General features: G+C 35.9%; 1 protein-coding gene and 1 pseudogene across 1 annotated transcript in view; one reads left to right on the forward strand and one right to left on the reverse strand.

Moving 5' to 3' along the window:
- LOC149799077 (uncharacterized) overlaps positions 1 to 14,000 on the forward strand; it is a 31,648-nt gene extending 17,648 nt beyond the window's left edge. Inside the window, exon 5 of the mRNA XM_089958063.1 lies at positions 10,358 to 14,000. Within this exon, the coding sequence (XP_089814189.1) occupies positions 10,358 to 10,684 (327 nt within the window). The 3' untranslated portion in view covers positions 10,685 to 14,000. The remainder of the gene's footprint in view (positions 1 to 10,357) is intronic.
- LOC149799078 (uncharacterized) lies at positions 511 to 1,221 on the reverse strand (annotated as a pseudogene).
- Positions 14,001 to 15,315: the final 1,315 nt, after the last annotated feature.

Here is a 15,315-nt window from a genome sequence, read left to right on the forward strand (position 1 = left end):
ATAAAATAACCGATTTCCTGTTAAGCGCTTGTCGTGATATTCGCAGTTGCCGAAACGGTTCGGTACTGCTGGTCGCAATATTAGTAGATCTACAGCCAATTAGTACGGTTGGCCCCGTAGCAAGCATTTTAGCCTATTTTAATCTATATGTTTAAGAGTAGTTTTACAAATGCTTTTGAGAAAAACTGGGGCCTAACCGGAATTTTCCTCCGCGCATGCGTCACCAACACTGATTTGAGTTTCCGTTCAGCATCACATGTAAGATCTATCTATCTATAAATACGTTGACGCAGTCACACTTGACTATTAAGCAACGGGTGGTACGTGGTTAAAGATCAAGTAAAGATGGAAGTGATAGGACAGTCAGAAGAGTAATGATAGGAAAGGTAGAAATAAGTAAAAGTGTGTCAGTGTACGTTTTCGTGCCTTCATACTTCAGACCAATCAGGCTACCGTAGCGGCAATGAGATATGGAACCTCAACCGGCATAGCCCTGAGAATCACTAGGTCTTACTTGTAGCTGACTAGTTCATTAGAATGTGATTCTGAAAAGCTCCTGCTTGTGAGATACTTCTGCAATTATGATGGTAATTTGTTCCAAGTCCCTTTTGTACATGGGAAGAAGCTGAACTTGAAACAATTTGTCGATGCTGACTTTAACTGGAACTTTTTCCTGTGGTTTGCCCTAGTTTGGCTATATCCCATTGTCAGGTATTTGTCTGCTGGTGTGTCCAATAGGTTGTTCGCAATCTTGTACATCATGGTTAGCTGGGCCTTGGTTCGCCTGGATTCGAGTGATTCCCACAGGAGATGGTTAAGCATCGCACTGACACTGCAAGTGTTACGATATTTATTTGTGGTAAACCTAGCCGCTCTCCTCTGAACCATCTCTATCTTTTTTGTTAGATCTTTACTATGTGTGTTCCACACAGTCGAGCAATACTCAAGACCTGGTCGAACCAGAGTGAAATATGCCGCATCTTTTACTTCTTCATTGTTGATTTGGAGGTTGCGGTGCAGGAAACCAAGATTATTGTTCCCTTTTTTCACTATCTTGTCTATGTGCCTTTTCCAAGAGAGATCTCTAGACAATTCCACCCCGAGATATTTTGTTGCCTGCTCAATGGCTAACTTCTGCCCCTTAAGAGTATATGCGGACAAGATTGGTGATTTTTTCCTGTAAACTCTTATAATGATGCATTTTTCTGGATGGAACAACATACCCCAAGTTCTTTCCCAGAGGGCCAGTTGGTTCAGGTCTTCTTGAAGGATCACACAGTCCTTGGAGACGTTTATTTCCCGGTAGACTATACAGTCATCTGCAAAAAGTCTTGTGTTGGATTTGACACTTGTAGGTAGATCATTGATGAATATCAGGAAGAGTATGGGACCCAAAACACTCCCCTGGGTACCCCACTAACAACTGGTGCTGGGTCTGACGTTGCTCCATCTACTATAACTCTCTGCGATCTGCCTGATAGGAAATCTCTGATCCATTTCTGTGTGTAACCCCTGATGCCATAGTGGTCCAACTTACTGAGGAGTCTTTCATGGGGGTCACGATCGAAAGCCTTACTGAAGTCAAGGATTGCAAGGTCATACTGCTTCCCTCTGTCTAAGGATTTGGCGAGCTCATCCACTAGGGTTATAGCTGTGTTTCACAGCTTCGTCTGGCACGGAAACCATGCTAGCAGTCTGTTAGAATGTTGTAGCGATCTAGATGTTGCACCATGTTGCTGACTATGATGTGTTCAAGCATTTTGCAGCAGATACATGTAAGGGAGACCGGTCTATAATTGCTGGCCTTGAATCTTTCTCCATTTTTGAAGGTAGCTGTAACGTTTGCTGTTTTCCAGACATCAGGGACATAACCTGTTTAGAGGCACCTCTGGTAAATATAACTCAGGTATGGTGCACACTCTTCTGCTAGATCTTTCAGGATCCTTGCTGGAATCATGTCTGGTCCTGTAGCTTTCTGTGGCTTAATTTTCCGCAACAAGCTGTATACACCTTCTACAGTAACTTGGATGTCAGGCATTGGTGGGTAACGATCTCCATGAAGACTTGGTAGATCACCCTTATAATCTTGTGTGAAGACTGACTGGTATTGACGATTCAGTATGTTAGCCTTGTCGGATGCCTCTGAATGTAGTTTCCCGTCTTCTTTGAGTGGTGCCACACCACAGCTGTCTCTACGTAAGGACTTAATGTAGTTCCAAAATCTCTTCTGCTTGTTTCGTTGTTGTTCTTGATGAGGGTTACCGACTTCTATCAAGTTTTCAATATATCTCCAGTAAGCCTGCCGTTCTAAGAGTTGTGATCTTGCTTTAGCTTCTTTGTATAGTTTCCGATCTCTTGTTTTTCTGTTGTTTTCTGTCTTGCAAACAATTTGTTCCGTCTTCTGTGTTGGGCTCTAATGGATTTGTGTATCTAAGGTTTGTTTGTTTTGTTTCCAGATAAGGTCTTAGATGGTATAAATGAATCCATTAACAGTTTGATGTTCTCCTCAAACATTTTCCATGTGTCATTTGCAGAAAGGTTATCTGTTTCACGTATGAAAGATTCTTGTAATGACTTAAATTCTTCACGTAACTGGCCATAGTCTGCATTCCTGTATTGGAAAACTTTACGAGCTGCTTTCTTCACTTTCATTTGTCGTAGGCTGGACTCTATGTAAGCTGCTTCATGGTCAGCAATTCCCGGTATGACATCACACTTGTTGATTTTTGTTTTGTTGTTTGTTTATTTAGTAGAGGTTGGCATTGTGCATTGTTTGTGGCTTGTGGTAGTGGACACTCATTCTCCCAATCAATATCTGCAGGTTGAAGTCTCCTCCTAGCCATACATGCGCACCTCGTGGGATTCTCGAAAGACTTGGGTGAAGCTGATCTAAGTAGTTTGGTTCAGTTAAGGATGGAGGTTTGCAGAAGGCACCAACGTATAGGTCTGATGCCCCTTTAACCTTGATTTTGGCCCAAACTAACTCAAAGTTATTATCTGCCTTAAGTTCTTCTGGCTCGCAGCTGGAATACTGGTCTGGTACGAGGACAAATACACCACCCCCATGGGATCCCTCTGGACGATCTTTGCGATAGGACCTGAAATTTGCTGGGAATACTTCAGATGAATTTATGCTGCTGTCTAGCCACGATTCCGTACCAATAACAATGGTGGCTTTGGTAGAGGAGATCATATTGCTTAGTAGTCCCTTCTTCCCGGGCCCCTTTATAGACTGACAATTAATTACTAGGATTCTCATGGGTAAGTCAGTTCTAATTCCAGTGGGACCATGTGTTGTAGAGGTGCTTCTCTGCTTGTGTGGAGATGAAGTAGCAGTTGGTTTGTTACAACTTATCTCACTGTCTGCTTGGGTACTGTCACTAAGGAATTGGTAAATATTACTGGTATGGAAGATAAAAGTGTCAAATATTCCAGTGGAGAAGTTTGGCAAACCACACTGAATACAATCCCAGCTTACATTGTGGAAGGTTTTGAAAACGGCATCTGGCATACCAATACACTCTTGATGATACCATACTTCGCACGAGTCACAGCACACACAAGGTGTCGTCCATTTACAGGCTTTGTTGCAGACCCCGCAAGGAAACTTGATGGTTCTTGGACCCGGGTTTGGTTCTGGTGCATATGATTCAGCTAACAAAAGGCTACATAGAGGAGAACGAGTTTGGAAATGTCTTCACCACCAAGGAAAAAGAAACGTATTACTCAAAAAGTGAAGTTTAATTGGGACTATATCGAAAATTGGCCGTGCATTCTGCCATTAAACATTGATATTCATTATTATTTTTGCATTCAGTGTGCCATCGCAGAGACGATGTGAGGAAGTACGTCGGTTGCAAAAAAAATAAAATAAAATAGAAGTTGGGAAAATTAAGAATCCGCAGATTTCAGCTCTAGAATATTTTAAGCTTTCGGCGGAGGACCTGCATGCTAACAATGCTGAAGAATTATTTGTGAGTTTTCTTGTCGAACACAATCTACCTTTATCAGCTGGATACCATGCTAAACATTTGTTCGGACAAAGGTTACCGGATTCGAAAATCATTTCCAAATTTTCCTGTGGAAGAACCAAAAGTGCTGCAGCTCCTGTGCATTCCGCACAGCAGCAGTGACAGCGAAAGAGTATTTTGTCTAGTGAGGAAAGATTATTCAGACTTTAGGGCCTCCTTAGCTGCAGAAAATTTGTCAGCAATTTGAGGAAGTCATTGTCTGCCACAGTATCATATCTTGATAAATATATATTTCTGCATATGTATAGTGTTTTAGTTTTATATTGCGAACTTGATATAGTGTAGTATTGACGGTCAGAGTGAATGGAGTTATTGTCATGGTATGTTTTACTAACTCATGTACAAATTCACGACTTTTTATCCATATTTTCACTAATTGTGAGCCTGGAAGATTGGCAGCTTGTTGTGGCGTTTCACAGGGGTCTGTTGTTGGACCCGTTCTTTTCATTATGTATACTCAGTCGCTTTCAAGTATCATATATCATCATCCACTGTCTCACCAATTGTACGCTGATGACACCCAAATATACAAATCTAGCCACCCAACTGAAGTTGATGCTACCATCCAAGGTGTAAAGAGGTGCAATTCTGATGTGAAATCATGGATGACATGTAACAAGCTGCAGATGAATGATGATAAAACTGAGGCCATTCTGATCACAACACAAAGACTTTCTCATTCATATCCTTTACCTCAAAGAATAAATATCAGCAACACCAAGATTAAATTTACACATTCAGTACAAAACCTTTGTGTTACTCTGGACAGTACTCTTACATTGCACCAACATGTCATGAACGTATGCAAGGCTGCATATCTTGAGCTGAGACGCATCATCTCAATTCGCGAATATATTTCAGTTGATGCCACTAAAGCACTAGTGTGTTCATTCTTACTTTCAAGACTGGACTATTGTAACTCAGTTCTGTCTGGTTCGTCTCAATATCTCTCAATATCTATCTGCTCCAGAAACTTAAAAGAACAACTGCTCGGATCATACTTAGAGTACCACGATCAGAGCACACCTTCCCGCTGCTCTGTACCCTACACTGACTATCCATTCGATCCAGAATCAAACACAAAATTTATACTCTGTGCTACGATTCACTGTCGGACTCTAACGTAACATAGCTATCCGATCTCACCCATGTGTACACAGCAGCAAGATACTTACGCTCTTCTTCTGACAATCGTATACTCATTATTCCCACTATGAAAACAAAGTCATATGGACAGCGTTCTTTTGCAATTTAGGGTCCCACAACGTGGAATGAATTGCCCACTGAACTTAGACACAAAGACACAGTGATCACATTCAATAGGGCTCTCGTAGGTCACTTATTTCGACTGCAAGAACAAACTTAGACTCTGAATAATGTTTCTTACCTTAGATATTCTCAGCATGTTTTTTAATGTTTTCTAGTTTCATGGTGTTTGTTTTTGTAATCATAGCATTATATGTCTTTTTTTTATCTTATATGTCTTGTCTAATGTTGTAAAGCGCTTAGAGCTTCTAAAGATTAGGCGCTATACAAAGTCATTATTATTATTATTAATTGACCTCAGATCACAATTAGCATTTTCTATTAAAGAAATATATTACTTAAGGGAAAATAACCTTCTAGAATGATGGTGATGTTTACAAAATAATATTGTTAGTTATTATTATAAATCTATTTCAAAAATCAACAATTTATAACTTGGACTATGTCTTAAAAATAACAAACAAACAATGCAAATTAAATATACAGAACAGCAGATTAACTTTTCTAATAACAACAATTTTTTTTTAAGATTTTGAAATTTAATTAGCCCTGGAGTGATAGCACATAAAGCGTCAAGAAAGAGTATTGTAAGTTATATTCATGCGGATAATTAACTATTGTGTATGTCTCCGTTCCAAATATAGAAATTTAGACACAAAGATACATTGTACTTCATTCTATGACTCATTTACACAAGTTACGTCCTAACAATAAATTTCCAGGATAAATTAAGAGTTCTGATAATAGAGATTTACTTGTACAGTTCTGCATATCGGGAACGGACACGGTAATATGGAATTTTATTTCACAAATATTTTTTAAAGGAAATAAAGATATACCACTGTCTAGTTTCATCATAAGCATAACACTTCGCAACATATTATGTAAGATATCCACGTAAAAGTTAAATATCCCGCGAAGCAGATCATAAATTTAAACAATTGCAGAGTTATGTACCTTGTAAGTCAAGATAGATAATTCTAATGAGCCCTAAAATATGTTCGATCAGTTACGAGAAAGTTTTCATACCCAACCTCCCGTCCTTACCGGGTCAGTCCAGCTTTGATTGACAGTTGTACTATCACTTCATCATTTCATGTATTTACTAGTCCATTAATCACTTGCACATACACCTAAATTAATGCGGCCCCGTGTGGCCGAGTGGCGAACGGTGCTTGCCTTTATAGATCACCCACGTACTTTGTACGGAGTTTGTTTTTCCAACTTTCAACGTGAATACAGAAGATGCTTTGAGAATGTTCTTTAGTAAAAGGATCCCGGATCCATTGAAAGATTTAATAGTACCTACAGTTAGGTCACATGCCTCATGAATTGGCAGATGTTATCGGTCTATTTGCGTCTTCGTCAAAATGACCCATTTGAAGTACTATACCAATATCTTGTGGCTCAATACCGATGTCGGTTTTATTTTTACAAAACGGTATGACCTTCTCAATACTATGTTGAGGATTTTCATCTATGTTAGAGTCATCTACCCCACAAAGATTAATAATTTCTTTCCATATATATTGATAAAAATCAACAAATCTTCAGTGAACCAATCGAGAAACGTATTCCATTATTTTCCTCCCTGATTATGTTATTTTCTGTATCCAGGTTACAGATTCTTCGAAATAGCTTCAAATTTCTTCAGGTAAATTTCCCAAATAATTCCACTGACCACCAGTCTCTTTTGAAATGTTTAGCTTTAATTCTTCTAATATTTTTCAAGAGAGTAGACACTGATATTTCTGTCAGAAAAAGTACACGTTCCAAAGACTACTTCAACATGAAGAAGAAAATTAATACGAAGTCCAGTCAGAAAATATGACACTTCTTACATTTTCACAGAAAAAAATATTTTACAGTTCCCAAAATATTTCTTTACAAAAGAAGATATCCTTCTTTGTAGAAGACCAATCTTTACTATGTCGTGGTGGCCCTGGCCTTCGTACCAGCCCATTATGAAAAGAACATATTTTCGAAAAATGTGATATCACTTCAAGGTTCAAGTCATCAAAATCCTGTATTTTGTTACTATCAACGCAATATTATTCAGTTATTTAGCCCCACCCCCAACCGCGAGAAAAGAAGAATAACAAAAAGCTATCAAACAGACAACTTAAAGGCAAAGAACAATTGTTGCAGATTAATTTAAGGGACCGCGGACAAATGAATTTAATTTTCTTTTATTTGCTTAAAAACTGATCTCATGCAAAATCGTTATGAGGACTAGTACAACATATTGAAGTATTAATGGTTAGAGATTGTAAATAAAATCAACCGGTCAATTAGATAAAACCAAATTGCAATTGAATGCAAATTCCTATTTATTTCACTAGGTCGTAGTTATTTATAGTCTAATGATCAACGTGGATTCAGTATAAAAACTTCCCAGGAATCCCATTTAAGTTCCTAAGGTCAGTTAGTTTATGCTACATATTGGTTAAGGTTAAAAATTATATAACTATTATGCTAAGTATGCAGTAGATAAAGTTATTATCAAAAGTGAATCCAACGATAGCATTAATTGGGTTACATTCATAAAACCTCCAAGATACTGATACTCTTCCATCAGACTCGAATAATAACTTCTGATAAACTCCCTTCATATAAGCATATGGAAACTGACATCTCCCTGAAACATACAGATAAATCTGTTTTCACAAAATCTGAGAATTTAAAACTTTATTTATGGAAACAATTTAAAAGATAGTGTATAATATGCGACAACGACAAAGTTAAAGATTATTATATGTTAATTTTTTTCTCCGTCAACTTTATATTATCAGAATCCTTCAGTATTTTACGACATTGCACTCGCGCTCAACTTCATATTGAACTAACGTGTGCTCAATAGTGTATTGGGAACTACTATGTAAACAAATCATTTACACTCTCGTAGTAGACGCTTTACGTTTGGTTAATTAAATTTGTTTCTGAATAAACTAAATGAGATGTTTCGTGGACTGCCACATACCAGCTGTTTTGTCACATTCGGTGTTAACGTTTTTAATACAATGTTTTGGATCTAGGTTACCTATAGACGCCATACATGTCCTTACAAATAACATGCAAGTGACATGGCATAAGCTGTCGTCTTTAGCTGATAATAAGAATGGCTAAAAATAAAGTTACAGTTTTTCATCCTGAATTTCCTCAAAATGTACTTTCTTAGTCCTGCAAACCCGAATTACATGAGCCATGCAATGGGTTCTCAAGTTTGATTGTACATTTCGAAATTGTACTGCAATTTCGACTATATTCCAGGTGCAATTAGATACTCCTTACTGCACTCAAGATTAAATAAACATTTTTTTGATAGCTGCAATCGAGAGAATTCATATTTTCCGCACATTATGATTTCAAATATTCAATGACAGAACAGAAACACACCTGCAGATGTAAATACGCTTCTCCCTCGCTGCTTCAATCCAATGTATTTCATTTAGAATTGGCTCAGATGAATCCAGTCCATAATCTCGAAATTTCATAGAATCGACAAAAATACCAAAATCTATTCATTCCAGATCAAATGGAAAAATTGTTGCAATGCGCATTCATTCACAATATGAGTCCAAATTTCAATTTTAAGTAGCTCAAAACTCCATTTTCTTCCGAAAGTGATGTCCAGCACACGACTAAGTTCAAATTTATTTGGGTGGAGTTATGTGCTCATTAATAATGTTGTTGCTGTATAATGATGAACCTGCGTTTGTGTATTTAGTATGGAATACGGCATGTATTCAGTTACTTTCTTTCTTGTAGTGTATTTTAGTTGATACAATTAAGTCTAAGGTTGGTTATAAAAATGAGCATAGTATAAAAAGATTACTGCATTTGTGTAGGAAAATATTAACTCTTTTTATCCGATGAATGTACTGCGCACCCAAGGTCGTGCAGTATTTCCATCAGAAAAACTTGTTCATATTTTCTCATACAAATGCAGTAACATATAATTATCATTTTATTTTATTGTGTCCAGTATATACTAACTTATCTGTAAACTTAATCAAAAATACTTCTGGAACAAACCATCCATGACTATTCAGCTTCACACTACTAGTTAAAGGTCACCTGTCACTTATTTTGTATAAAAGTGCAATAATCAAAATAGAAACGCAGTTGTTAGATATGTACACCGTACAGATGTTTAATTAGACTAAAATATTCGTTTGTCTAATGAAAACAAGTACTCGGCAATCTCAGTGAACAATCAGTAATTTCCGCCTGACAAAGGCGGATATGACGTACATTTATCCCTTGGGTTCAACCTATCCATTCATGCGTTGAATTTCCCCGCGTAAATATCTATGTGATACATGTAATGATCGTGGTTTTCAACAACAAATATGGTGCATTATGTTGCCTATGGATGTAACCAAAAGAGCGATGATGGGACAAAAGGGTTCTTTCTTTTTCCGAAATACCATGTTTACCGAAATAAAAAAATGGATTGAAGCTGTTGGGTCCAATAGATTGAGGGATGGGAAAGTTGTACCGTTTATACCAACTGCAACTTTCCGCCTGTGCAAACGGCATTTTGAGGACAGTTGCTTTTTGCACCCTACTTCCGTGATAAAATCAATTAATGTTCAAATGAAATTGAACTGTTAATGACGGCAGTGCCTACAATTTTCCCAGAGATTGTCGAATATAAGAAGAAACCCCTTCTGTCACCAGAGAAGTATGGATCACCTAAACCAGGCAGAAAGCTCTATGGTGCATATGAGAAGAGGAAAAGAAAACACTACGTTCAATAGATTCAGTTTTGGGTTAAAAAACGGAGAAATTATTTTATTCAGTCATTTATTATAAGTTTATTTAAATTTGTCCATTGTTTCCTATCCAGCTTTTGTTTATTACCAAATCTGAGTTTTTGGCTAAAATTATACGTACATTATTTGATAACCACGCATTACTTTGAACATGTACTCTATACGCGCACGTGTATATTGGTGAGAATAACCAATTAAATTGTATTATGATATATTAATGAAGGTAAAGGAGTTCTGTTTCATGCACATAAATTGCACGTGATGTATTTTATCTTATTTCAGGTCCACTTTAACGTTCTCCTCAGTACGCTGTGGTTCCTTATATTTTTTCCATTTTGCGTCCTATGTTCGCTATTGAATGACGGAGAAGTATTCATATGGATCACCATTACCACCGGCTTCCTTAGTCTCAGCTCGGCGTTTTGTGCGAGTTACGGAATCTGGAAGTCTGCCCGAAATGTGGCTCTCCGTGCAAGACCTGCCAAAGATAAACATGACAATGCACTTGGGCGCTTCATGTCTCCATACGAGGCAACATTCAAGTTAACCGACCTTCGTGGCAAACAGCTTTCTTCAGTCACTTATAATCAACCAGTGCCAACTGAGTGACAACGGTAGCGTTTCAATGGCCAGAGACCAAGTTTATATGATATAGGCCTTAATTCAGGAAAATGATTTAATTGTACATTTCAGATTGCTTACATATATGATCCACTTGTATTTAGCTTTCATTAGTTAGATGGAATAAAAATTACAAGTCCCCAGATCAACTAGTTGAGACATTTCAAGGTGTTCGAAAGAAGAAAATGTTAATCAAGAATTGAATTTATTATTTGATTGAATTAATCATGTAATGAAAAATATAAATTGATTATACACTTCGTGAATGGCCGTAGTGAAGAGGAGCTTGTTTATGCATAATATGTAACAAACCTTCTAATTTCATAACTTCGTGTATCCTGCAAATTTCCTTTATTTTTTTTTTTGGGGGGGGGGAACCAGACAGATGCCCCCCTTGCCGAAATTTAATTTTTGTATGTGTTTGTGTACCCTTGCATTAAACAGAATTTTGAGAAAAATTATTTAAAAATAATTTTCAAGCGGGGTATTTTCTTGTGTTGATGAACTCAGGCTGGTTCCTCTATCTAAGAGGTTGTTCATCCAACAAAGGAAGTTTTGTCCAAGGCGAATTCCCTTTCCCTGTTGTTTTTTTGCGATCTTTCCCAAAGATCTCCTAAGTCCTCTGTTTGCTATATGTGTATTGGTTATATTGTTTGTGTGCTACAAATATTCCGAGAAGAACAAAAAAAAAAACAAAAAAAACAACACGAGAATTCCATTTTGTAAATTTAGAAGTTAGTATAATGAGTGAGAGATTTTAATATGTTCTATTTTGATTTTAACTTGCAACTAGTGTCAAAGCACACTAGATGGACGCATGCATACATACGCTGTTCTTCTATAGTAATATGAACGGAAAACGCTTAGTATCCGGAGTAACATGATGCGATTTTATCCAATCTAAATTCTTTTTTACAAAGCTTGATTAAACATTGCAATTTAAGCTGCATGCATGTTTAGACTTTCGATGTTTAGCAGCAAAATTACAATTTATAACAGCGGAGTAACGTTAACAAACGGGTAGTATCACTAAAAGAATATCACAGTCTTTAAAAGTTTGAAAAACATCAAGTAGTGATCTTAATTTTCTCAACATGTATAGACGAAACATTTATATATTTCAATATAGCAAACAGTCTCAATTAAGTCAACAAGAAAACTGATTCCACAAGGCAGCTTATCCCCTCCAAAAAATGTCAGGATTCTTATAGAAAATATCTGAAATTTTCGTATGGGACGAAGGAGTGGACAAAACCTATTAACAACGAGAGTTTGCTTTTGTGCATATAAAACTACCAGAGGGAATATATTTTCATGGTAACATAGTTCAGAAGCATATGAGAGTCAGATGAAACATTAAGTAAGGTTATGTTTGTTTTGTTTCAAAACGATAAACAGGCATACTTAATTAAATATAATGCATACTTTGTTGATTATTTGCCATTGCAGTCTTTAATATAACATCTTTCGATTAACTTTACAACGTATACGGAGACCTGTAACAACTGGAAAATATCAACCCCTGTTGTTCAGTTTTTTAAACTCGATACCAAATGTCATATAATGTTTTCTGGGAAGTATGCATATGGATTAGACTAGAAATTTCGACATTTCTTTCTATCAACCTATCCTCAGCGTTATAAACGTAATGATGCTTAAGATTTTGGTCACAAACCATTGCTATTCATAAGGAATTCAGTGACGATACTCGCATGCAAATTAATTGCACGATGGAAAAATATTTGCATTGAATGTGATGTGTAGGTTTTCTTTAAATGTAGAATTCCTGTGGACAAATTTGGCGTTCAGTTTTGTTCCAGCAATGAGTGAACGTTACATGCAAAGATGTGTGTTACATAGGCAAGCTAGAATGTAAAATGTTAGTGACTTTTTCTTTTCATTTTTGTAAAGAGAAATTGTTACTGGTGATGAAAACAGTGTATCCAGTTTTTTTGCACTGAAATAATACACCCTAGCAACATTCAATTGCTCAGTCAACGTTTCGCGAACTTTTTTTTAATATTTAGAGAGTCTTGTCAACTACATATTTGGGATAAGGTGTATATCCTGAACTGTTCTTATCCTGCTAGTTAATTAGAACGAAATATACAAATCTTTCGAGAATTTTACGTATTTTTATCTGCTATGGCTGCAATAGAACTACAACGTTAGAATTAATATAATTCAAAATCCATTTGAAATTATAGAGATATTGGATAAGGATGGTTGCCGACAAAGATACATATGTTGTATGGAAAACCCTATCTTTGTCTTAAACACTAATGCTTAAAAATACAGCTGTATCCATTTTCTTAAATATTTAGGTAGTTTTGTTTTAAGACAAAGGCTATATCAGATAACTTTGAATCGTTATGGAGGCAATAATCTTAGAACTCAATTTAGGAATGCTGTAAACACCTACTTCTTTGAGCTGCAACATTCTATTGTTATTATCAATATTACTGTACTATCTATTCACAGGTGCTGTTGTTTATGTTATTCTGCTTTTGTGCATTCACTTGTATATTTTCCTACTCATGAATTGTAATGATCTAATGTTCTCTTCATTTAGAACCAAGTCTGTTTGCAGAGATGGTGAACTTTAAAATATCTCACAACACCGTAGAGAATGAGCTGTAATCTCCAATTAGGAATGTCTGTAATAGCTCATTACACCGCATAGAGGGAGCTGTAGTCTCCACTCAGAAATGTATGTAATAGTTCATTACACCGCATGGAGGGAGCTGTAATCTGCATTTGGGAATGGCTGTAGGTGAAATGTAATTTCATGCAACGTTTATTCAGATTTATATCTGAAGCTAACTTAGTATCAAGTTATTATTCAAGGTTACTTCTTTTATTGTATAACTAATATCGAAACTTCTACAAAGAGAGCAAATGCATTCAGATAGTTGTTTCATTCCCACCCACCCCCAAGCAACGAATATACAATCGAAAATTTTCCTTCTCCGCAGCCTTATCATGCTTTCATTGAAAACCGTCCGAAAATGTCAACTTAAGCATAGGACTTTTAAAAAAGAAAGAAAAAATAAGATCCCTAGCAAATTAAATCAGAAATGCATATGAAAAGCAGGTCACACGATGTTACACGACACTAAGATGCCTTCTGATAAAACTCATCGTTTGATAAAATCATTATAAGTTTTGCTGCTTTAACACTATACATAAGGCAGCTAGAAATGAAACCCCAACAAAAGATGTTTCGTTTTGTTTGAGGAAAAACATTCTGAAGATAGTGCTAGGTGTTAATACTTATGAATAATAATAATAATAATAATAAAATGAATCACTAAGAGACACTATATGAGATCAAACTAAAGTCTGTATTCGACAGGCAAGGCAAGAGATGCCTGCATTAATTGGTACATAGATGCGAATTCGCCCTGACAGAAATACCGCAAATCCTCAACATTTGTTTACTGTTGCTAATTAATATACATCTACTTTCTACTTAATAGGCATCTAATGTATAATTAATACACATTTACTTTCTATTTAATACAGATCTACTTTCTATTTAATACACATCTCCTTTCTAAAAAAATTATATTTGTACACTGATTTATTTGCTTTACTTGCAAGTTTCTTTTTTATACTCTTATATTTGTTTGTTGATATATTTGCTTTAAATGAATCTTTTTGCTCTTATTCTTTCCTATATTCCCAATAAAATTGCACAATACCCTTGTAATTCTTTTAGTAATTAAAGCATTTCATATCTGAGACTGATTTATGTTTACTTTCTGTCTGTTTCCTAAATAAGGGATAATTTTGTCCCAGTTTTCTACCGACGGGAAATATTCCTGTAGCTCATACAACTATTCACAGTACAAGGATGGAAAGTAACTGTGCAGGAAAATTTTAGGCCTGGTGGTTGAAATGTAGGTTGGGTAAAGGAAACGTGGACCTTGAATAGGGTCATTATTATCCTTCTTCTAAATAATTATTTAATTTACCGGTCCTTCCTTTCATCAATCAATCCCTCATCTCCTGCATGTATGTATGTATGTATGTATGTATGTATGTATGTATGTATGCATGTATGTATGCATGTATGTATGTATGCATGTATGTATGTATGTATTTATGTATGTATGTATGTATGTATATATGTATGTATGTATGTATGACTGACTGACTGACTTTATTTCCTCTTCAGATGAGATTTCGTTCAGTTAATTTTTCGTTAATACAGAAGAGATAGGAACATAGCTTGACATTAATGGACGTACAGTACACTATAGATATACATATATATACATACATATATGCACATACCTATATATGAATACATACACACATATGCACACACATACACACATATTCAGACACACATACATACATGCATACACACATATATATACAACACACAGATACATACACATATACACAAATATAATCTATATATATAAACATACATGCACATACATACACATATATACATATATATACACATACACATACATATATGCAACATAGATTAAGAGAGAAAAATAAATTGGAATTATTTACATTCGACTGTAACGATTTAAATGGATTATCATGTTCTCTCTCACTTTGAACACATGTAGATAATTTATAAGATCAAAATGAAATGG

Source organism: Sinohyriopsis cumingii, chromosome 5, assembly GCF_028554795.1.
Source record: "Sinohyriopsis cumingii isolate HCF-2022 chromosome 5, ASM2855479v2, whole genome shotgun sequence".
In the NCBI taxonomy this organism is placed as follows: domain Eukaryota; kingdom Metazoa; phylum Mollusca; class Bivalvia; order Unionida; family Unionidae; genus Sinohyriopsis; species Sinohyriopsis cumingii.